This window comes from Mauremys mutica, chromosome 9, assembly GCF_020497125.1.
Source record: "Mauremys mutica isolate MM-2020 ecotype Southern chromosome 9, ASM2049712v1, whole genome shotgun sequence".
Lineage (NCBI taxonomy): Eukaryota > Metazoa > Chordata > Testudines > Geoemydidae > Mauremys > Mauremys mutica.
This window is the reverse complement of record NC_059080.1, coordinates 105,139,930-105,163,839: the sequence shown is the minus strand read 5'-3', so window position 1 is coordinate 105,163,839 and position 23,910 is coordinate 105,139,930. Positions and strand designations below refer to the sequence as shown.

General features: G+C 47.2%; 4 protein-coding genes across 11 annotated transcripts in view; 1 reads left to right on the top strand and 3 right to left on the bottom strand.

Annotated features, from left to right (window-relative positions):
• Positions 1–23,910, bottom strand: part of DLG1 (discs large MAGUK scaffold protein 1) — a 740,792-nt gene that overhangs the window by 196,739 nt on the left and 520,143 nt on the right. The window lies entirely within an intron of this gene.
• LOC123377293 (GPI mannosyltransferase 4-like) lies at positions 2,076–14,451 on the bottom strand. The gene is made up of 3 exons (XM_045030024.1): positions 14,038–14,451; positions 8,657–8,875; positions 2,076–3,858 (listed from the first exon to the last, which is right to left on the bottom strand). The coding sequence occupies exons 1-3, from the start codon at positions 14,192–14,194 to the stop codon at positions 2,258–2,260; spliced, it is 1,977 nt and encodes a 658-aa protein (XP_044885959.1). The 5' UTR covers positions 14,195–14,451; the 3' UTR covers positions 2,076–2,257.
• LOC123377298 (nuclear cap-binding protein subunit 2-like) lies at positions 15,117–17,269 on the bottom strand. The gene is made up of 2 exons (XM_045030031.1): positions 17,118–17,269; positions 15,117–15,374 (listed from the first exon to the last, which is right to left on the bottom strand). The coding sequence occupies exons 1-2, from the start codon at positions 17,196–17,198 to the stop codon at positions 15,132–15,134; spliced, it is 324 nt and encodes a 107-aa protein (XP_044885966.1). The 5' UTR covers positions 17,199–17,269; the 3' UTR covers positions 15,117–15,131.
• Positions 17,485–18,170, top strand: LOC123377299 (protein NCBP2AS2-like). The gene has a single exon (XM_045030032.1). It carries the CDS (start codon positions 17,560–17,562, stop codon positions 17,845–17,847), a length of 288 nt encoding a protein of 95 aa, XP_044885967.1. The 5' UTR covers positions 17,485–17,559; the 3' UTR covers positions 17,848–18,170.

Below are 23,910 nucleotides of genomic sequence, written 5' to 3'. Positions count from 1 at the left end.
ATGAGTCACAGAAAGATTAAATAACTTGCCCAGAGCAAGTCCCTGGCTGTGGTGGGGGCAGAAAGAAACCTCAGTATTAAAATAACCCTCAGAATGTGCTATTTGAAAGAATTATATAAAACAGTATGTTGCTATCTTAATGGGCAATACATCATAATACAAAAGGTCTATTAACCTCATTTCCCCCCATGCAGTTTCAGTTGGAGATGGTATTTCTCACTGCCTGTTTTTAATTTGTGTAATGTTGCTGTGTGCTGAAGAGTAATCATGGCCCATTACAGTAGTAGCTGAATTTCCTGTGTATACTTAATTTGTATAACATTTTGTATGCTTGAGGATGAAGAGTGCTATTGAAATAAGATTAAATCTGACACACATACAGGCACGTCCTGCATCCTTTGCACACCTAAAAACTCCACTTGATGGCAGTAGGCATTTTACATATGCAAGGTATACGGGCCCACATATAAACAGCAAAGATCTACCTGGTAAGAGAGGAAAGATGGGTTTGAGATAGATTGGCACTCAGGAGAGCCACGTTCTGTTCAAGGATCTGCCACAGGCTGCCTCTGTGACCATAGAAAAGCCACATGATCTCAGTGTACCATGGAGAATAATAGTTCACTACATCAAATGAGAGCTATAAGACTTTCAGATACTATGGTGATGGAGGTTATATACATTCCAAGATATAGAAAAGAAGTAGAGTTCTTTACTAAGAGCCTTCGCTTAATTCTGCTATGAACACCAAGGAAGTTCTGATATATTAAACATGGTTCTGAAAAGTTAGTACAACACCCCCCCTCCCAAATATAACACAAAACATATGGAACAAGATTCTTTTCAGAAACGTGTAGCAGCATAAAAAACAATAGAATTAACCTGAAAAATACAGTACAGTATCAAGGTGTTTTCATAACTTCTTCTAATGTTACATAAAACAGCAAAGCAAACAAACACACATAACCTACATGCATTTCCACAATTAAGAAAAACAGCTTTCCCCCTAGTATAAAGTGCTTTGCAGAGACCAAAAACTATTTACATTGATCAGAATGCCAAGCACGGACATTGTCTTCTGTGAAATCTGGCAAAGAATGATAAATTCTTGATACTGGGACTTGGTCTTGATTTCCTTTTATAACTTGGCCCCATAAACTATCTTCATAGTCCATTATTTGGTCTGCTTGTAAAATTGACATTTAAGATCTGAAACTGTATGTACCATGCCCTTCGTGTAGTATGACTGGCATTTGAACAGGTCCCATTTATCACTGGCAGGTTCCTCTGAAAGAGACGGGCTTGACATACAAGGTTTGGATCAGGATTAATATTTCCCCGAAGTCTGGAAGTGTTTGTTCATAATGCCCAGAACCAAACTCCTGTATCCAAAGGGGGTCACCTGTGAAATTTCTATCCAGATCTTGGTTCAACTTCCGCAATTCCCCTCACTGTAGTTCAGGGATCTGTGAATCCAGGGTTCAAGTTCAGATCCACTCCTAATAGAAAGGCAATTTAAAATATACTGTTTCCACAAATAAATGGCCCTGTAGCAGGAAAAGCTAAATGAACAGTAAGACTAAGCAGTGGCTGGTTTGGGGATTGAACCTGGGGTTTCCATTCCTAGGATCTGACTTGCTAGTGATGAAACATTAGACATTACTAGACAATTAAACTAATCCCACTCCCTTTTCAAGGACATGATACAATCCCTTGAGAGGATATATCTGATCATGCACCATCCTGTAACTGAGGTGCTCATAAAGATGAATTCTATATCGTGACTGGAGCCTGCTGTAACTACTGGGAGGAGGCCCTGAATGCTTAGCTGTAGCATTAATGCATATAAATAAAAAGTATAATCCATAGAGATATAATAAAAGAAATAAAAAAACAAAACATTATATCTGACACGAGAAGAACTGACCCAAAACCATCTGGAAAGTTTTGTGCAGAGAACTTCAGCCTTTTTTCTCTGATTTAGTCCTCTCCCAGCAGGAAAATTATCCTGGTGTAAAAACAATGCTGGAGATTGAACGACCTCACACTTAGATAGCATCCATCCAGACCAGGGCTGAGAAACACTGATGAGGGTAATAGTGGGGGGGACAATATGGGGAAGTTTGCACTCCCACTGCTTGTGCTGTACTCGTGTCTGTGAATAAATGGAGAGAACATCAATCTCCAGGACTGTTGATCCAGCAACTTTCAGCAGAACTAAATAAAATTAAAAAGTGAAACATAAATCCTCTAATAACTAAATGCTCTGTTCATTTCTGTCTATCTGAAGGATGTATAGTCCTAACTGACTTCTCCATTTTTCACTGAATAGAAAGGATATTTGTGGTGGATCTTCCATTGTCAAGTGTGGAAATATTAACGTCTCATTCTTGAACAAAACCCCACATTTTTGTATTGTTGTTCTGACTGTACCAGGGGTTATAACAAACAAATGACAAGTTCTTTCTTTATCAATCTCTCTAGTCCCACAGGCAATGTTGTTTGCTAAGTGTCCCAGTGTTTGGCAGAGGGTGTTTTCTTCAGTTCCAGCCATATCAATTATTTCTACTAATGGGTCTCTCTTATTGATACTGAGCAGAAACCTGGGAGGCATATAGGTGTGAGCAAAGAGTAGAATATAGTGTGCTGGATGGTTCAGGGACTCTGTAGAATGTATGAGCTGTTCTAAATGAGACAGGCATGGGATCAGCCCTCCCTGGTGTAAGCACCCAAACAAAAGGGCACCAAGAACATTGAAAATAATAATGATGGGTTTCCACTTCAGGGTTCTATTCTGCGGTGTGATCAGTAGGACTAGTGGTAAAATAAGAGGAATGAGGAATCGAGGTTCTTGATGGTTGAATAGGGAAAGGAATGCCAAAGGAACAAAATAGAATAATAATAATGTTGGCTTGCCTTTGGCAAGCACCAACATTGTAGATGGTCTATGATTATGTAGTCTGATCCATGATAATAGATGGATGTTTAATTTCAGCATTTTTAAACCAACACTGATGGCCAGAATGTGCAGGATCCCAAAGAGCATTATCCCATTGACTGCAAAATGAGTAAATCTTGGGTGAATCCCATGCTGTGCAAGATTATGGGGATTAAGATTATAGCGGAGAAAATTAAAAGGGGTCACTATTACATTCTGATTTATTTGAGCTATGGTGCTTAACAAGCCATTCTTTTTAATGCTGTATAGGCTAATCTCTGATCCAATGGAGGTAAAATATAACGTGTCAGCTGCTGTGAAGATGATGGCAGTGAAAGCTGTGCTTGAAACAAGCTTCAAGAGGTGCTTTGCAATAGTTTTAATACTGTGCTGAGAAGTGGCATTTAAAACTGCCCAGTAAAGCAGTGGCATTAAAGCAAATGCCAGAAAAGTTGGCCTGTTGAAAAACCCAGCAACTGTTATAATCCCTATGAGACTGCTACTGGTAGGTTTCGCCTGGCTGATGTCTGTTCCATAACCAACGGCTTTTGGAGATACTAGTACCATCAGCAGGGCAAACAGAAGTCCTTCAAGTGTGTTAGTAAATGTTCTTGTGTAAAATACTAGTGTGACATAGGACCCAGCAAGCAGAACCAGGGCGTTCCACCGATCTGCACCCCAGAAAGGAGCTAGCCGATACACGCTATAGTCAAGTATGAAAGAAAAGGTGGTGAGGAGAAGGCGAGGTGACACAAGAAGGGTGTAGCTGTTGATGCCATTTGACCACATGCCCAGCTGTTGCAAAGACTTGATCATCCAGTAGGTAATGCCAGATGTAATTAATGGGAACACAGCTGTTCTACAAGGAGAACTGGAAAGGAATTCCCAGGGATAATAGACTTGTAGGTCTAAAATATCTCCTGCGGAGGGAGAAGAAAAGCAGATGACACACATTGGTAAATTGACCAGTATACATGCATTAAAAATACAGTTTGCTGTGAGAAGCAGCATAGTTAAGTGGACAATAATACTGTAACAAAACTATAACCATCTAGGACTTCAGAGTAGTTATTATGTTGTCCACCATGGCTATTTAGAACTTCATGGTGAGAACAGAAAGAGAAATCAGATCTTCCTGTTCCCAAAATAAAAACTTCTACCCTCTGAGCTGCTCCAGCCCTGGCAGCTGCTCCGGTTGTGGGGGCCGCTTCAGGCTTAAGGCCTGCTCCGGCCTTGGGGGCTGCTCTAGCTCCAGATGCTGCTCCAGCCCTGGGGACTGACCCAGCCCTGACTGCTCGGGCTGCTCCAGTTCTGGCTACTGCTCTGGCCCTGGGGGCTCTCCAGCTCTCTGCCGCTACTCCAGCCTTAAGGGCTGCCACTGTTCCATCCCCAGCTGCTGTTCCTGTGGTGGGGGCTGCTCCTGCAGCCAGAGCAGAAGCTGAAGAACTCACAGAGGTCTGTTAAAGTCACAGAATCCATGACCTCCATGAAAAAAATCATATCCTTAATTATAATACATACAGAACCCACCTTACATGGGGGTTGTGAGGATTTGTTGGTACTTGTATAGTGCTTTTTGTAGATGAAAAATATTATATGAAGGCTAAGTATTATTCATTTAAAAATGTTCAAATGGAAAGTTCAGTTCTCAACATATTTTCAAACAACCTGCCCATTTTATATAAATATACTAGACATAGCTTTATTAATCAATTACAATTCCTAGATAATAGAATTAGGTTCCAATGTTACAGTCACCCAACATGCAGAATATCCATTAGCTTCAATAGGTGTTCTGCATACAGAGAGCCTGAAGAATTCAGAGATTTTTAAGGCCAGAAGGGACCACTGTGATCACCTAATCTGACTACTTTCTTAACAAAGTATATAGAATTTCACTCAATATTTGCTGCATCAAGCCCAATAGCTGTGCATTGTGTGAAGAATTACTTCCTTTTGTTTGTTTTACATGTCCTGCCTATTAATTTTATTAGGTTCTTGTGTCATGTGAAGGGATAAATAACACTTCCTTATTCACTTTCTCTAGACCAGGGGTCGGTAACCTTTCAGAAGTGGTGTGCCGAGTCTTCATTTATTCACTGTAATTTAAGGTTTTGCGTGCCAGGAATATATTTTAATGTTTTTAGAAAGTCTCTAAAAACTATAGATAGGTCTATAATATATAACTAAACTATTGTTGTATGTAAAGTAAATAAGGTTTTTAAAATGTTTAAGAATCTTCATTTAAAATTAAAATTAAAATGCAGAGCTCCCCGGACCGGTGGCCAGGACCCGGGCAGCATGAGTGCCACTGAAAATCAGCTCGTGTGCTGCCTTCGGCACGCGTGCCATAGATTGCCTACCCCTGCTCTAGACCATTCACAATTCTATGGACTTCTACCACACCCCTTCCCCCCCCTTAGTCTTCTCATTTCCCAGCTGAATATTCACAGTTTTTTTAATCTCTCTGGCAAGCTGTTCCATACACCTAATCATTTTTGTTGCCCTTCTCTTCACCGTATCCATTTCCAATATATCTTTTTTGATATGGGGGGCGGGAGGGGGGGGGGGGAAACCAGAACAGCACACTGTATTAAAGGTGTGGGCATAAAATGGATTTATATGGTGGCACTGTGATCTTTTCTATCTTATTATCCATCCCTTTCCTAATGGTTCCTAACATTGTTAGCTTTTTAGACTTTCGCTCCACATTAAGCAGATGTTTTCAGAGAACTATCCACAATTACTTCAACATCTCTTTCTTAAGTGGTAACTGCTAATTTAGGTCACATAATTTTGTATTTAGAGTTGGGATTATATTTTCCAATGTGCATTACTTTGCATTTATCAACTTTGAATTTCATTTGCCATTTTGTTACCCATACACCCAGTTTTGTGAGATCCCCATTGTTACTCTTTGCAGTCTGCTTTAGACTTAACTATACTGTATCGTCTGCAATCTTTGCCACCTCACTATTCACTCCTTTATCCAGATCATTTATAAATATGTTGAACAGTACAGATCACTGGAGGACACTGCTAGTCACGACTCTCCATTCTAAAAACTGACCATTTATTCCTATGCTTTGTTTCCTGTCTTTTAACCAGTTACTGATCCATGAGATGACTTTCCCTCTTTTCCCATGACTGCTTACTTTGCTTAATAGCATTTGGTGAAGGATCTTGTAAAAGGCTTTCTGAATGTCCAAGTACACTATATCTACTTGTAGCGAAGTGAAGACTCACTGGCATGGCGCCTCCTGCTGGTCGTCTGTGAATTAGCTCTCCAGCATACAGAGCACCTCCTACTGGCTGGCGTCTCACCTGCCACTGGCCCCCATGTCCCTCCCGGACCCCAGTGCCCCTTTACCTCTGGGTTCTGCCCCAGCAGTACCCCCACACTCTGGGTCTCCCCTCCCAGGGGAGCCTCCAACCCTCTAAACTCATCTTGCCTCAGAGGCTACTGCCAGTCATCATCTAGCCCCCGCTCCCTGGGGCAGACTGCAGTCTGTCATGGCCACACATCATTGGCAAGGGGTTAGGACCTGCTGCCTCTGCCTATTCCCAGGCTGCACCTCTGTAGCCCCAGTACCTTCATAGGCCTTCAACAAGCTGCCTTTGCCTTTGCCCTTCCCCTGCTCTGCTTCAAGTACCTTGCTCCCAGGCAGCTAGCCCTTCCCACTCCAGGGTTAGAGTGAAACTCCTACAGCTCCTGGCCCACAGCCCTCTTATCAGGGCCAGCTGGGCCCTGATTGAGCTGGCCACACCTGCTCTCACTGCTTTTAATCCCTTTTACCCAGGAGTGGGGCAGCCACCCCACTACACTACTGCATCACCCCTTTCCATGTGTTTGTTGAACCCCTCAAAGAATTCTAATAGATTGGTGAGGCACGATTTCCCTTACATAAGCCATACTCACTCTTTCCCAACAAACCGTGTTCGTCTATGCATCTGATAATTCTGTTCTTCACTATAGTTTCAATCAATTTGCCTGATACTGAAGTTCGGTTAACCAGTCTGTAATAGTCAGGATCGCCTTTGGGGCCTTTTTTAAAAATTGGCATCACATTGGCTATCCTCCAATCATCTGGTACAGAAGTTGATTTAAGCAATTGGTTTATATACCACAGTTAGTAGCTCTGCAATCACATATGTGAGTTCATTCAGAACTCTTAGATGAATACCATCTGGTCCTGGTGACTTATTAATGTTTAATTTATCCATTTGTTCCAAAACCTCCTCTAACACCTCAATCTGGGACAGTTCCTCATATCTTTCACCTAAAAAGAATGGCTCAGGTGTGGGAATCTCTCCCAAACCCTCTGCAATGGAGAGACAAATGCAAATAATTCATTTAGCTTCTCTGCAATGGCTATATCTTCCTCGAGTGCTCTTCTTCATGCAGTGCACAGTCAACTTGTGGAATTCCTTACCTGAGGAGATTGTGAAGGCTAGGACTATAACAGCGTTTAAAAGAGAACTGGATAAATTCATGGTGGTTAAATCCATTAATGGCTATTAGCCAGGATGGGTAAGGAATGGTGTCCCTAGCCTCTGTTTGTCAGAGGATGGAGATGGATGGCAGGAGAGAGATCACTTGATCATTGTCTGTTAGGTCCACTCCCTCTGGGGCACCTGGCATTGGCCACTGTCGGTAGACAGAATACTGGGCTAGATGGACCTTTGGTCTGAACCGGTACGGCCGTTCTTATGTTCTTATGATTGTCCAGTGGTCCCACTGATTGTTTGGCAGGTTTCCTGCTTGTGAGGTATTTAATTTTTTTTTTTTTTTGTCTGTTAGTTTGTGTGTCTTTTGCTAATTGCTCTTCAGATTCTTTTTTGGCTTGTATAATTATACTTTTACACTTGACTTGCCAGAGTTTGTGGTCCTTTCTATTTTCCTCAGTAGGATTTGACTTTCAATTTTTAAGTGATGCCCTTTTGCCTCTAACTGCCTCTTTTATTCTGTTGTTTGGCCGTGGAAGCATTTTCTTTTGGTCCTCCTTTTTTTAAAATTTGGAGTATACATTTAATTTGAGTCCTTCTTATGGTGTTTTTAAAGCGCTTCCATGCAGCTTCCTGGAATTTCATTCTTGTGACAATTCCTTTTGATTTCTGTTTAAATAGCTTCCTCATTTTTATGTAGTTCCCATTTTTGAAGTTAAATGCTACAGTGGTGGGCTTCTTTGGCATTTTGCCCCCCACACGGATGTTAAATTAAATTACATTATGGTCACTATTATCAAGCAGTTCACGTCTTGGACCAGATCCTGTGCTCCACTTTGGAGATCTTAGGAGCAATAGGCAGATTTGCTGTTTATAGATTGAAGACCAGTACAGAGGGCCATCTGTGGACTGTTGTGTTTGTGTATATTCTCACATAATCAGAATAGCACAATAAACCAATCAGAATCCAGCTGTATAATTACATACTTTATCAACATTAATGATTTTAGCCCCAGAGTATATTGTTCTGGTGAGGTAGCAAGTACTATATTATTCTAATGTTACAGATGGGAAAACTGAAGCAGAGAGGTTCAGTTACCTGCTCAGAGTCACACTGCCTGTCAGTGGGACAGCCAACTGCTCAACAATGCTGCCTTTTTACACCTGCTAATGTAAATAATGTAATGTTTCCTGCTTAAACCTCTAGAATGTAGAGAATTAATATAAACTGGGTTTCTAAAAATAACCATGCACAAATGCAGGAAAATTTACCTGCCATGACCTCAGGTGATTGGAAGAATTCATCAGGATGAAGGTAACCTGTCTGAGGAAGAAGACACCAGAAAATTCGGAGCAGAGCAAGAATCCCCCAAAAGGTCTTGGCTGACATCCTAAGTTCACTCCACTTGCCAGAACTGAATGACGTTTGGGCAAAGTCACAGACTTGGACTATTAGAAACATCAGTTGCCATGGGATCAGTAACTTTGACCCTGAAATGGACAAAAGGTTTATTACAAGAACAAGTCTTGCCCATCAAAGAGAGCAAAACATTGTCAATCATTCCTAAAACTATAAAGCAAAGGTAGATGGAAGTATGAATGAAAACTAATTAGGGATAAAGTCTCCCCTCTGATGTACAGGTTTATGGCTAATATTGGCCTTGAATAGGTGACAACCTTGCACAGCCAAGTGTGGAATTTGGCCTTTAAAGACACATTCTCACAGCTGGGCACACAGGATGTACACACAAAAATATGGATATACCTATCACAGTTTTTTCCTTAAAAACATGAAGTAACTGTAGGCCCCCAGTAGCCATTTGCAAGCTCATTTTACTCAATTTTCATGCTCAAAGAGTGTATCTGCATTTTTACAGACTTGCCTACTGTGCTCAGCTCAGGGGTGGCTCTAGGAATTTTGCCGCCCCAAGCATAGCAGGCAGGCTGCCTTCGGCAGCTTGCCTGCGGGAGGTCCTCCGAAGCCGCAGGACCAGCGGACCCTCCGCAGGCAAGCCGCCGAAGGCAGCCTGCCTGCCGCCCTCGCGGCAACCGGCAGGGCGCCCCCCGCGTCTTGCCACCCCAAGCACGCGCTTGGCGTACTGGGGCCTGGAGCTACCCCGGCTCAGCTGTGAAAATAGATTATTTCCTAATAAAATTAATACAACCCACTTAAAACTATCAGAGCATGTACAATATGAGTATAGGGACAGCCCAACAGGAATGAATGGACAGCATTTCTTTCTTTCAGTATAGATAGATTAGCTTAAATGTTTATCAATTTTCATAAAGAAACAGACAATGAAAAGTACAAAAATGTAAATGACTTACAGCTTGTATGTTTCCAACGACAGTTTATATTTCTTAAGGTACAGTGACACTTTGATACTCTTAGACCTTGCCTACACAACAGCAAAGTACAGCTCTAAGACCCATTTGGGCCTCCTAATATATGTGTAAAATACCTTGAATCCACAGACAAAAGCGCTCAAACAGTATACATGCATGTTTGGATTAGCCACAAATTAAAGACATCTCAGTGTGATCAGAAGTCATTACCCCAAGAACAGAAAGGCCCCTATATAAAAAGTGACACCCCTGCCCCCAAATTGAGATTTTAGAATGAAAAGACTTTAATCTGACTGAGTTAAAGTCTAATGTTTCACCTAAATTATGTGGAAAAATAATGCCGGTGAAAGTTGAGTAGATTAAGGGGGGGACAATACAAGTGCAGCTTGTGCATTGTTAGTTCATCATTGTTAGTTTTAGTTTTAAGTAAATTCTATGTTCGCTTTTATAGTATTTCTGTAGCTTTTAGCTCTAGCATCTTCTAAGTCTTGGATTTAAAATTTAGGCTGCTAGGTAAGAGACTGAAATCCAGGACCTCCACGGTAGCATTTTCTGAAATGCTTCCAGTTCCAAGCGCAGGGCCAGTTAGACAGGGAGAACTCCTGGGTCTCAATGCGTGGATGAGATGATGGTGCTTGTGCCCGCCCACCTCCCAGGCTTTCCAATAAGCCAGTCCTGCTGCTCTGAGCGGCCTGGTAAGGGGATGGGGAGCGGGGGGGGGGGGGGGGGGAGGAATAAAGGGCAGGAGGTCCCGGGGGGCAGTCAGGGGACAGGGAAAGGTTGGATGGGGCAGAGGTTCTCAGAGGGCAGTCAGGAGACAGGGAGTAGGGGGGGGTTGGATAGGCATGGAAGTCCCGGGGAGCCTGTCAGGGTGTGGGGGATAAGGGTCGGAGCAGTCAGGAGACAAGGAGCAGGGGGGGCAGGATAGGGGGCGGGGTCTCGGGAGGGGGCGGTCAGGGGCGGGGGTACTGAGAAGGCGCGGTCAGGGGACAAGGATCAGTGGGGTTTGGATGATGGTAAAGGAGACTCTTCCACCTACATCTACAGACACCACCACCACCACCAAGCACCTGAAGCACAGATCAAAGGAGAGAGCCTGGTTGAAGAGCAGTCAGCCTGTGGTGGTAAGCCTGTCCTCGCGTACAGACAGCCACCCAACCTCAAGCAAATACTCACCAGCAACTACACACCACACAACAAAAACACTAACCCAGGAACCAATCCCTGCAACAAACCCCATTGCCAACTCTGTCTGCATATCTAGTCAAGGGACACCATCATAGGACATAACCACATCAGGCAAACCATCAGGGGCTTGTTCACCTGCACATCTACCAATGGGATCTATGCCATCATGTGCCAGCAATGCCTCTCTGCCATGTACATTGGCCAAACCGGACAGTCTCTACACAAAATATAAATGGACACAAATCAGATTTCAAGAATTACAACATTCAAAAACAGTAGGAGAACACTTCAGTCTCCCTGGACACTCAATAACAGACTTAAAAGTGGCAATTCTTCAAGAAAAAAACTTCAAAAACAGACTCCAACGAGAAACTGCAGAACTGGAATTAATTGGCAAACTGGACACCATCAAATTGGGCCTGAATAAAGACTGGGAGTGGATGGGTCACTACAAAAACTAATTTCCCCCTGCTGATACTCACACCTTCTTGTCAACTGTTTGAAATGGGTCACGTTGATTACATTGGCCTCATTAGCACTACAAAACTGACTTTTCCTCCCTTGGTATTCACCCTTTCTTGTCAACTGTTGAGACTAGCCCACTTCCACCTTAATTGAATTGTCTCGTTAGCACTGACCCCCCAACTTGGTAAGGGAACTCCCACCTTTTCATGTACTGTGTATTTATACCTACCTACTGTATTTTCCACTCCATGCATCTGATGAAGTGGGTTTCACCCCATGAAAGCTTATGGCCAAATAAATTTATTAGTCTCTAAGGTGCCACAAGTACTCCTTGTTGTTTTTCCTGTGGTGAGACGCATCTATTTCATTTGACCAAATCTGACTTGTTCTGTTTTGACTTATAAGCACTTAAAATCTATCTTTATAGTTAATAAATCTGTTTGTTTATTCTACCTGAAGCAGTGTGTTTGGTTTAAAGTGCGTCAGAGACTCCCCTTGGGATAACAAGCCTGATACATATCAATTTCTTTAACGAACTTATATAAGCTTGCAGCGTCCAGCAGGTATAACTGGACACTGCAAGACGGAGGTTCCTAGGGTTGTGTCAGGGACCAGAGATATTGGCTAGTGTCATTCGGTTGCAAGTAGCTGGGAGCAGCTTACGTGCCAAAGGCTGTGCATGAACAGCCCAGGAGTGAGGGTTCTCACAGCAGTGCAGGGTAAGGCTGGCTCCACGAGTCAAGGATTGGAGTGACCTAGCAGATCATCGGTCCAGACAAAACCAGAGGGGAACGTCACACCTGTAGTAAGATGAAGCCCTGAAACATAAACTCTTGTCTCAAAGGCCCAGTCTGAGGCCTGAAGCTTGAACCAAAGTACTTCCAGGCATTGCTGAGCAAAAGCTGGGCTGTGAGCCAGAGGCAGGCCCCACCTCACAGAAGTTGGCAAGAAGAGGGTTGCTAGAAGCAGGTGCATCCACACATAAGTGCTAATAAGAGGAACTTGTGCCAAGATGGCATCAGAACACTCCACAGAGATAACAAGGAACAGGCAGGTGCATCTTAAAGACAGCACCCTAATGAGTAAAGGGGCTGCACTTCAATACATCAGGAAGGATGAGTAATTTGTTCTGCATCTGTATAAGAATAGGTCAGGAAGTGCACATCGTCCAGCCTAGGAGGCAGTGGAGTGTCCCGCCACTGACTAAGCTGTGTCCATTGACAGGGGGCACATATTCATAGTATGTCCTGTAGAGTCTAAAGGAAACTACTGTGCTTCGTTTGACAATAAACCTGCCCGGGTGCCTTCGTACCTCACTAGAGTCTGTGGTCTTCCCCTAGCTGAGGAAGCATGTCCTGAACTTCAAAGCCTGCCCAGTTGAAATCACGGACAAGCCCCCACTTGTAACGCCGACAGACCCCAATCATCGGGGAGGGGGGAGGATCAAACCTGGAGTCTCTGGAGCATTTCTCTCTCTCTAAGTGGTCTTGGTGCCACTAGATGGGACAGCAGCAAAGAGTCCTGTGGCACCATAGACTAACAGACGTTTTGGAGCATGAGCTTTCGTGGGTGAATACCCACTTCGTCGGATGCATGCCAGATGCATGGGACAGAACACCACACCCAGGAGGTGTGAGGGTTACATCTTTGTGTTGCTTTTTAACCACTATGGGCTTTTAACCAAAGTTGGCCTGATTTGGAATTGTGGCTTTTTGACAATCTCAGTGGTGCTGGAACTAAGGGTGCTGCTGCATCCCCTGGCTTGAAGTAGTAATAACAAACACCAAATACATAGTTTCCACCAGCACCCCCACCCTATAACAATTGTTCCAGCACCCCAATAAACTCTATTTAACCTACTCCCAATTTTCATCAAATTTGCTATATGATCTCCCCCCCCAATTTCACTCAGCTTTGGGCAGTTAGCCCAGCTGAAGCACCATATATAAATTGGTTTGGACTATTCAAAGTCATGAGGTGGTTGAGAGATGAGGCAATTGCTAATGGAAAGCAGACTTGAGCAAAAGCCATATATGATGCCACTGCATCCAAACACGCAGCTCAGGGACCAGGGCCGGCTCCAGACCCCAGCGCGGCAAGCACGCGCGTGGGGCGGCATTTGCCGGCAGGGGCGGCAGGCTGGGCCGGTGGACCTGCCGCAGTCATGCCTGCAGGAGGTCCACCGGAGCCCCGGGACGACCAGACCTGCCGCAGGCATGACTGCGGAGGGGACGCTCGGCCCGCGGCTCCAGTGGACCTCCCGCAGGCATGACTGCGGAAGCTCCACTGGAGCCGCCGGACCAGCCAACCGTCCGCAGCTGCGGGAGGTCCAGCCGAGCCGCGCGACCAGCGGACCCTCCGCAGTCATGCCCGCAGGAGGTCCGCTGCTCCCGGGGCGTCTTCCGCGCATGACTGCTTGGGGCGGCCAAATTCATAGAGCCGCCCCTGTCAGGGACCCTGTCTGCATGCGGGGCTAGGCAACCACCACGCCAGCCCCATACAGCCCAGGGCAGGTGCCTTTCGGAGTCCCCAGGTCTAAATCGCATCACCTGTGGCAGCAAGTGGCCGCCCTAAGGAAGGCGCGCGGCAACGGCTTTGAGAGACAGGTCTAACCTGTGGGGGCATGTCCACGGGGCGGGGCGTAGCCTACACACCTGGGAACCAATTAGGCGCCGAGGGGGCACTTCGCCTGTGTCCATGTAAATGAGCTCCGGGTGGAAGGAAGTCGCCGGCGGTAGGTGAGGCTGTTCCGGGCGGGGCGGGGCTCTCGGATGCGGCCGTCGCGTCTCGGCTCCGAGGAGATAAGCTCATTTCCTCTCCAGCCTCAGGGCCGGCGCGAGTATTGGGTCCTCCCAGGCTAGTGAGGCAACGGGAACCGCGGGCCAGACAAGCCCCTGGGCGCAGCCATAGAGAGCGGGGCCTCCAACAGCCGCCCACGCGCTTGGTAAATGTCTCTGGACCCCCCTGCCCTTGGGCGCGCTCCACCGCCTCGGCTGGCGCCTCTGCCCAGCCCCCCACCAGCCCGGGGCGCGCGGAGCGTTCATCTCCCCGACTGCGTCTTGGGCAGGTGCGGGAGCGTCGGCCCAGCCTGCAGCCGGGGAGGGAGGGACCGCGCGCTGGAGCAGAGTCGGAGGCAGAGGGAAGCAGGGACGAGGTCTCACTCTTCCGACGAGTGAGTCGTTCACGACGCCTGTCTTCACCGTAGCTTCCCCGGGGCCCTGTGCTGCGCTCCGACTGGCTGACAGCGCTGGCGTGTACGTTGCCATTCAGCCCTAGGGCGAGGAACGGGGCTGCTCCGAGCTGCCGACTGAGGCGCAAATCGCTGCATCACGTATCCTCAGCTCACGTTTGGTGGTGGTTGTCGGTTTCTTGCAACCAGAAGCGCTGGAGACAATTTCCTTTACAGTCTTATCTGCACTGCAAGGCTAAACTGTGTTTTAACTCGGTTGGTTATTACATTGTAATTGTACCTACAATAGGAACAAAGCCAAGCCTTTACAACTCTTTTACTCTGGTTAGGGTTGGCTAGATTTTGGCTTCCATACCCACTGTATAGATCACAGGTTCTCAAACTGGGGGTCGGGACCTCTCAGGGGGTCATGAGGTTATTACATGGGGGGTCATGAGCTGTCAACCTCCATCCCAAACCCCCTTTGCCTCCAGCACTTGTAATGGTGTTAAATATATTTTAAAAAGTGCTTTTATTTTATAAGGGGGTCGCACTCAGAGGCTTGCTATGTGAAAGGGGTCACCAGTACAAAGGTTTGAGAACCACTGGTATAGATGTTTTACTTTGCAGACAAGGATACTCAACAAAACAGAAGCCACAAGCAGTTTTCTTCACTTTGTCCAGGCCCATAATGATTTTCTTTATATCCCCACTTTTACCAAACAGTTCATAGATCTGCTCTTCTGTTGTATAGAAGGAGAGATTCCCCACATACAGGGTGCAGCTCTTTTTCAGCAGTCGCTCCTGGTCATATCTGTTACCCTGAAATTTCAAACAGTAAAAACCAACATTTAGACTCCACTCCATTCAATATCTTCAACAGTAAAGTGGCAACATGTGGGATGAGTTGATCTGCAACACCGTAACAGTATTGGGAAATATTTCAGATAAGAGGCTGAACAAACACACTAGCCCACATATGCCCATTTAAAAAAAAAACCCTCTAGCCCTTATGGTTATAAAGATAATCTTCCAAAAATGAACAGAATAGACTACAAGGCACTTTTCCAAGTTTGCAGAAAGCACCAGTACTTCTGCTGCTTGGAGCCTTGCAAAGCAGTTCCAGAGTGAACTGACACAGAATCCTGTTTTCACTGCTTTTAGTCCCAACTGCCAAGCAGCAGCAGAATGGGCCAATTTCACTCTGCTGCTTAGGAGCAGCAGAAGAGCCAGTGGAATTATTCTTTGAGAAATAACTCAAAAATGAACCCTGGGATAAGGAATAGACTAGGGAAATTACACCCACATCAGAGCAATCAAGAGGCTGTGAGAAAGCTAAAGTAGTAGAGACATTCCAGCCGCCCTCACAGGGCAAGAAGCTCGGGAACAAGAGGGAAAACAGAATGAGAGTGCCCCTTGTCTCCTCCAGGAGCCACTGGGTCTTGTGGGTGTATAGTTTTTCGGATAAGCAGGCATCCAGTAGGCGGATGCCATAAAGAGACTGGCCAGCATGCCCCTTGTCCAGCAGCCGAGGTCAGCTTTCCCCTGGTCACTACATCTGGACAGCAGAGATTCAGCTTTTTAATCAGTTTGTGAGGAACAGTTTAATCCTGTAGCTCAGAGGTGGGCAAACTATGGCCCACATCTGGCCCACGGGACCCTCCTGCCCGGCCCCTGAACTCCTGTCCTGGGAGGCTAGCCCCGGCCCCTCCCCTGCTGTTCCCCCTCCCCCACAGCCTCAGCTCACCAGGCACAATGTTCTGGGCATCCGGACCGTGAGCTCTTCCCGGGCAGCACAGCTGCAGAGCTGGCCTGACCCAGTGCTATGGGCAGCACAGCTGTAGCATCGCCAGCCACCGGTGCTCCAGGCAGCACGGTAAGGAGGTAGGGGGGGTTGGCTGGGGGCAGAGGAGCTTGGGGGGGTGGATAGGGGTCGGGGTGGTCAGAGGGCAGGGAACAGGGGGGCTGAATGGGGGCAGGGGCCCCAGTCAGGAATGAGAGGAGGAGTTGTATGAGGAGGCCGGGAGGCAGTCAGGGGCAGGGGGTCCAGGGGCAGTCAAGGAGAAGGGATGCTTGGATGGGGCAGGGATTCCGGGGGGGGGGGGCATTCAGGAAGGAGAGGAGTTGAATGGGGGCGGCGGTAGGTAGTCAGGGGTGGGGGGGTCAAGGGACAGGGAGGGAGGAATGGGGCAGGGTCCCATGGGGCCATCAAGGGACGGGGTGGTTGGATGGGGGCGGGCTACGCCTGGCTGTTTGGGGAGGCACCGCCTCCACTAACCGGTCCTCCATACAATTTCAGAAACCTGATGTGGCCCTCAGGCCAAAAAGTTTGCCCGCCCCTGCTGTAGCTGTTAGGTTGCTGGTAACCCCTACGTGCAGGGCCCAAGATTTCCATCCTCCTCTTCCCCACATCCCCATCTTCACCCCCTGCACGCCGGAACCGAACCCGCCAAGCCCCACCCCACCCCCTTCCCCGCCTCCCACGTTCCTATTTCCCCCACACACCTCCCCATCTCTCGCCCGCCCGCCCCTCCAGGTCGCCGGCCCCACACCCCCGCCCCTCACCCGAAAGTGCTGGTCCCGGTACTGACTCAGCTCCACGTAGGAGTCGCTGCGCAGGACGCTCAGCATCGCTACCGAGCACATGGCGGACGGGCCCCGGACAGCGCCTCGCAGAGGTCGGCTCCGGCACGAGGCAGCCGACCCAACGCTCACGGACCCGCCGGCTACTGTGTGAGCACGTGACCTAGCGCCCTACGTCCCTCCGTATCCATCAGCTCTGAGCAGCCAATCATAGTGAGGATCACGGTAAAGGCAAGGCCGCCTACTCTCTCCCGCCCCGATGGTAGCAGCCAATCCCTGAGGGGATTGTGTCCTGTCTATCTTCTATTGGCCTGCTTCGCCTAGGGCTATTCAGCCAATCACAGCGCTGGATTCCACACGTGATGCGGTTCTGCCTCCCTGCTTGCGGCTGTCGGCGTCGTGCCGCAGGGTCTGGGGCCGCGAGATGGTGCTGCGGCGCCTGCTCTTCACGCTGCTCAACAACCCCCGGCTCATCGAGAAGCTGTCGGAGTCGCGGCCGATCCGCGTGGCGGCCCAGGTCACTGCCTCAGCCCTGACCCGGGCCCAGCTGGGGGGTCGGGCGGCGGCGCGGCGTTTGCTGCGGGAGGGGGGCCTGGCCCGCCTGCGGGAGACCTTCCTGCGGGAGCTGAAGGATGGGGCTCGGGCCCGGGCCCGGGACTGGCCCCGACCTCCTGGGAACAGGCGGGACGGGAGCGGACGCGGAAGCCAGTGAGAGGGCGGGGAGGGAGCGATTCAAGCCCTCGGAGCTTCCAGCGATGGGCGGGGGATTTGCTCTTCCCCAGCCCCACCAACGATCTGCGGCCAGGAGGGCTACGAGGAGGCAGCGGCGAGCCAGGGCCCGTTCGCCCCACCCGGACGGTAGCTGCTCTCGCCAGCGTAGGAGTAGCCGGCAGCGTTGAGCCCACCCAACTCCGTGCGCTGGGTCACACGCAGTAACCAGGATCTGCGTCCTTCGTTGCCCGTGAGATTCGCGCCGTCTGCACAAGCAGTTCTGCTCAGCGTGCTTTGTTTAAAATAAACACGTCTGCATAGTTATATTTCTTTCATTTCCCCACAAAATACAGTGCAGGCATCACATGCCCTATGGCAGCCCTTTGCTGCTTGACCAACGAATTAACACAGATTCAGATGGAAAGAGGTCAATGGTATTTGCTACTGGGAACCTCTGATTTTAAAAAATATGGTGGTGATTCGTTTGGTCTTTGTTTTTATAAAGTGGAATGGTGTAAATAAAATACCATGGATCCCAAGGTTTGGAATGTGGCATCTGAGTGAGGGGGAAAAGATATAAAATCTTCTGTCCTGTGGTAGCATTTAGTTGGACAAGGTTGGTGAGGTAGCATCTTTTATTCAACCAACTTAAGTTTTGAGCTATGCAGAGCTCTTCAGTTTAGTAGTAATATACATGACGACTAAGCTTAATGATCTAGCAGTATAAATCATGACGTGGATTAAAATCAGTTGGTGAATGGGAGTTGAGCTCTAGGAGTTGATCTATTTTTAATCCATAGAGGAGTTTGTAATTTTAAGCCTCTTCAGTTAAAATTTTATAAATATCATCTGACTTTGATAGACCAGTTGTAGTATTCTAGATAAAATGATCCTGCTGCATGCAGGGTAGATTAGGAAGGAAAGACAAGATTGTTAGGAGGCCTAGTTATGATAGTATAGATGGCACCTAACCACCTGCAGGAACAGCATCTGCCACTTTAAATGGGGACAACAGATGATCTAATTTGGGCCATTGGGTCAGCCAAGAAAAATAGACCTCCCTGCTGATGTCCCTGCAGGCCAAGTGTTAGTTGCACAGGTTAGTTGAACGGCCCTCAGCAACTGCATCCAAACACCCCCCCCCCCAGTGTGCCTCCAAGCACTCACCCCCCCCATTCAAGAATTGTCCCAATATCTAGCGCCCCCCCATCCAGGGACTCATCCCAGCCACCAGTTCCCCCATCTAGAATCTGTCCCCCATTCACCAACTGCACTCCCCTCCCCGCAGCCCTAGCCCCCGGCATCCCCTCCCTGTGGCTCTAGTCCCCTGCACCCCCCTTCTCACTGGTCTCTTACCTCAGCTGCAAGTAGCTCAGCCATTCTGCCGGCCTGCTGCTGCAGTCCTAGTGCCTGGGAGCCTGCTCCAGCTGGGGTCACTGGACCTGCAAGCCTGCAGGGTGCGGGGGTGCTGAGCACCCTGACTTCCTGCTGATGCTGCTGGGCCCCAGCCTGCCAGGGGGAGGAGGGACTGATGCTGCTGGGCCCAGTCCTGCGGGGGGTGTTGATGCTGGGCTTGATCCTGCAGCTCTGTGCGTGGCGCAGGTGCCCCTCCTGCCCCACCCTAGTTACAGCCCTGAGGATGTCACATTGGCCCCAATTGTGTGCTGATTGGGCTGCAAGCAGGCCACAGGTTGAGAACCACTTTTCCAGAGTGTGGGAGAGACTAAGGATCCTATTATATTTTTCACTGACCAAATTAAAAATTACAGGGCCCTAATTAAAATACATTAGGATACTAAGGTCCAAAAGAGCACTTATTGCATTGTGTTGAGAAATGGTCCTATGGGGTTAATGTCATATTTTTAACTTGGTAGGTGGAAAACATAGGACCCTAATACTTCTCTTTGCTTTTGTAATGAGATTGCTGTTTGACCTTAATATTGCCATGCATTCCTCTGAGAGCAATGTCATATGTTAAACTGGTAGATTACAAACATAATAGCATCATAGTATTTTACTATAGTTCAGGGACTGCCCTGTTGGACCCCAACAAGATCCTACATTCCAGTGAAGGAACTGTCAAGGTCATGCTGGACTCAGACCTCTCTCTGAGACTCCTCCATATCTCCAAAGCCCATCACCAGTTAACCCCACTATGTCCTTTAAGTCTTCTACTTTGACCTGTTGACCCCAGTCTTCACTCTACCAGTGAGTGCAGCTTTGATTGATTACTTTTCTACTTCTACAAGTGGCCCTATGTTTTGTCCCACACTGACTCCTGTTGTATTAATTTAGGTAGAATATATGGGCTCAAAGTGGCAAAGGCATTAACGACCTAGTCACTGTTGTTAAACAACATTGATATACAGGATTTGGTATACAGCGACCTCAGCCTTCCGGTACTATGGCAGACACATTAGGAAATTCATGCCAAAGACTGAATTTATTGATTGAACCACACAAACGGAAAAGAATCAAAATGAGGCAAAGAGCATTGAAACTGAAATTGATTAATTATGCAAAACAAACAGTCAAACCCTATCAAAGACAGTAAATATTGGTTAAAGTTTCAAACAGTCCCTGATGGGGAAGAAAGGGTTAGTTCTTCGAATATCTGTCCCTATGGGTGTGCCACATAGGACACGTGCATGCCTGTGCATTCTTGACCAGAGATTTTAAATAGCTGTATCTGGGGGTCTGCCTATGCACAGAGCAGTGCCTTCTGCTCCCATGCAAGGGCATGTAAGAAGACACCAACCTGCTGCCACTCCATTACCTTCTCAACTGTCTGAAGCTCAAGCAGGAGCAGCTGTGGTGTCCACTGCTTTCATTTACTTCCCGCCTTTATTTCCTAGTAAAAATTTTTCTTAGTTGTAGTACAATTAGTGCTTGGAGGGGTCTCCCCCCCCAACTTCTTGTCTCTTTTGTTCTCTGGCACTTCCCTGTGTTACACCTAAGTCCCTGGGGTTCAAGCCTTGCCAGGCCTGTCACAGGTCTTTCCCCCTAGTGATGGGCACTCTAGTTGTCTCCAGAGTCTTGGAGAAACTCACGTACCATTGAAGTGTAAAGTTTGCACAGGATTCAAAGATAGGGCCCACAAAGATAGAGAGGATAGGCTGAAGCTCCTCCTAATGGAATGTGTCCAAACTCCAATGGAGTCCGTTTCCCCAACCCATACCCCATACATCTTTGTTAACTTCTTAGAATGCTCCAGTGACTTCTGGAGCTCCAAGGGCAGTTCCAGAGATGAAACCCTCAAAAAGAAGAAAGCACCTCGCTCCTACTTAAGATTCTAGAAAGAGGAATGTTACCTCATAGAGCTGACTCTCAGGAGATCTTGCATCCCACAATGGGTTTAGTGGCTCCAGCTGATGCAAGTACTGAAGCCCCGGTACTGCCCGAGAAGCCCCAAATGGAGAGCCTTCAGCCAAACAACACCCAGAAGCCCCTACCTTAGAACCATCTGACACCTCCAGGCACCAAGATACATCTAAAACCAGGGCCTCTACGACTATCTCAAGGGTTAGAGAGACCACCCAGACCAGCACCTGGCTCCCTCCCCAGTACTGTCCTCTTTGGAACATCAGCACTGTGAGCACCAACATAGTCTCATAAGACTCTCTGGTACCTAATGCAGCATCCACAGCCCTGTAACCAGGCTCCTACCATGTGTTACCATAATTCTCCAGATCCTTTTCTTCTGAGGATCGCATCTTAGAGGAACCAGAATCAGTGAGAGCCCCTTCCCCAGTACTGCTTTGAAAGCTGGTGAGAGAACTCTTTCTTATCAGAACAGGATCTGATCCACTGCCTCCAGTACCTGGACTAGCACTGATACTCAAAGCCTCCTTTCAGCTTGGGAGAATGGCACATCCTCAGGCTCTGAGGTCTCTGTAGAGGGCTCTGTTTTGGGACTGTTTGTCAATTACCAAGTCATGAGCAGTTCCTCATAATGGTTGGAGCAAGAGTATGGCCTACTAATTAGTGCTGAACTCAGTAGGAGTGGGTTCTGAAGTGGAGCCAAGGGTCAGAGGCAGGAGTCAGAAGTTGTCAAGGCTGATTCCCCACTCTGGCACTTTGAGTGCAGAAGGTGGGGGCCAGCAAGGACTCTAAAACTTGCCACTCCAGGCTTCTATTAAACTCCCAAGGTTACAGCTTTTCTCTGACTTTGGATTGATAGATGCTGCCACCACCCAAGTGCAGAACCTCCTTTGAGAACCCAGGAAGGCGCACTTGAGAATTCCTTCCTGTGGGGTACCCTCAAGCCCTTTCACCCCCACCCCCAGGAAAGAGCTGAGAAAGAGGAAAAAAGAGAAAAAAATCAGCTGTTGCCACAAGCTAATTAAACAACATGTGCACAAATCTGTTAAGACACAAACATCCAATTCTGTTCTTAAAAAAAAGTAAATGCAATTAATTTAAAAAAAGAAAGAAAATACATCTGAGAACTTAGGCTTTTGCTAGATTTAAAAAAAAAACTACAAGGATTAAGCATCAAGAATAGCTTTCTTGAGGTCCATCTTAAAGGTTACAAGCAAAATAAAAGCACTTGAGGATTAGCACAGAGGAGTCCATAAGCCATAAAGAAATAAAAAGAGAGAAACTTAATTGCATCTTCCTAGACATTTCCTGATCTACTTACATATGTGGGATTCATATGATACTGAGGATTTTTCACACCTGGCCCTAAGCTTCTTACAGCATAACTGCAGCCCTGTCTGCCTCTCCCTGAAGAACAACCACAGACAGACAAAACGGGAGTCGTTTTTCAATTTTAAAACATTTTAGCCTTCCCATTGGCTCTTTCGGCCAGGTGTTCACTCACTTCCTTTTACCTATGCATAGCAGTGAGACTTTTTAACCCTTTACAGGTAGGGCAATTAAAGAACAGCTAGTAAGAGGGATTTTATAGCTACTAGCTGACTGGGGGTCAGCTAGTAGCTACTAGCTGACTGGGGGTCCATTTTGACAACCTGGTTGAGGGCATCAAACAACCTCTCCCTCCAGCTCCTCCGCTGGACCATTCTGTTATCTCTTCTCTCCCCCTCCCCACACACACCTTTTGGACACCACCTGTTCCACTTCCTACCTGCTTGGGAGCTCATCATCTCAGATAAGTCATTTTGGGACTCCTTTCATGAGCAGGAAGTCCAGTCCCTCCTGCATCTTGTAGCCCATAGGGCATTCACTGGTTTATCTTCAGTATATTTAGCTGCTTTGATTATATTCAGCTGTATTGTAAGAAACCTACAGGTGGCCAATGCCAAGTGCCCCAGAGGGAATTAACAGAACCGGTAATCAAGTGACCCATCCCCTGTTGCCCAGTCCCAGCTTCTGGCAAACAGAGGCTAGGGACACCATCTCTGGCCATCCTGGCTAATAGCCATTGATGGACCTATCCTGCTTTGGGCTGACAGGTTGGCCACAACATCTGTTGATTTGGATCTCAACTCACCTCTCCAGAGACATCATCTGGTTGATCTGGTCAGGTCCTTCTTCTTCACTGGTCCTTCTCAGGCTGAGCACAGCTGGATAGCCTGTCTCATCTTGCCAGGCTAGGCTAACAATTAAAGTAGGACCTGCTAGGGCTCGGCCCCAATTATTACACCACCATCAATGCATGGGGAAAAAAAAATCTGTCAAACTTGACAAAGCTGTCACCTTATCCTTATCCTTTAAATCCCTCCTTAAAACATAACTTTGCTTACAAATCATTCCCATCTAGTATTGGTTAGGCGAATGACATCTTCCCAACTACCCGCACCCTGTTTGTCCATATGTCACATTCCATTTGACACCTAAACTACAAGCTTTCTAGGGTAGGATCTATATTGTTTGTTATCTTTCTATATGCTGTCTAACAAAATGGAGACCTGATTCCTCTTTGGTGTTCTAAGGCATTATGGTAATACAAATAACAATAACGCAAAGATCTTGATATGCATACAGAAATCACTATAACATTCATTTTTACTGAAGCCTATGCCAAAGATATAAAAGGGGGTGGAACAGAACAAAGGCATCCAGTCATGAGAAATCCCCTAGTTACCACGTGAGCTGGAAC

Coding starts and splice junctions, on each gene's coding strand:
- LOC123377293 (XM_045030024.1), bottom strand. CDS start 14,194: ATGAGCTTATCTCCTCGGAGCCGAGACGCGACGGCCGCATCCGAGAGC. Junction 8,876..14,037: donor GGCGCCTAATTGGTTCCCAG/GTGTGTAGGCTA, acceptor TGTCCATTTCAG/GGTCAAAGTTACTGATCCCA. Junction 3,859..8,656: donor ATCACCTGAGGTCATGGCAG/GTAAATTTTCCT, acceptor CTCCCTCCGCAG/GAGATATTTTAGACCTACAA.
- LOC123377298 (XM_045030031.1), bottom strand. CDS start 17,198: ATGTGCTCGGTAGCGATGCTGAGCGTCCTGCGCAGCGACTCCTACGTG. Junction 15,375..17,117: donor ACCGGGACCAGCACTTTCGG/GTGAGGGGCGGG, acceptor TTGAAATTTCAG/GGTAACAGATATGACCAGGA.
- LOC123377299 (XM_045030032.1), top strand. CDS start 17,560: ATGGTGCTGCGGCGCCTGCTCTTCACGCTGCTCAACAACCCCCGGCTC.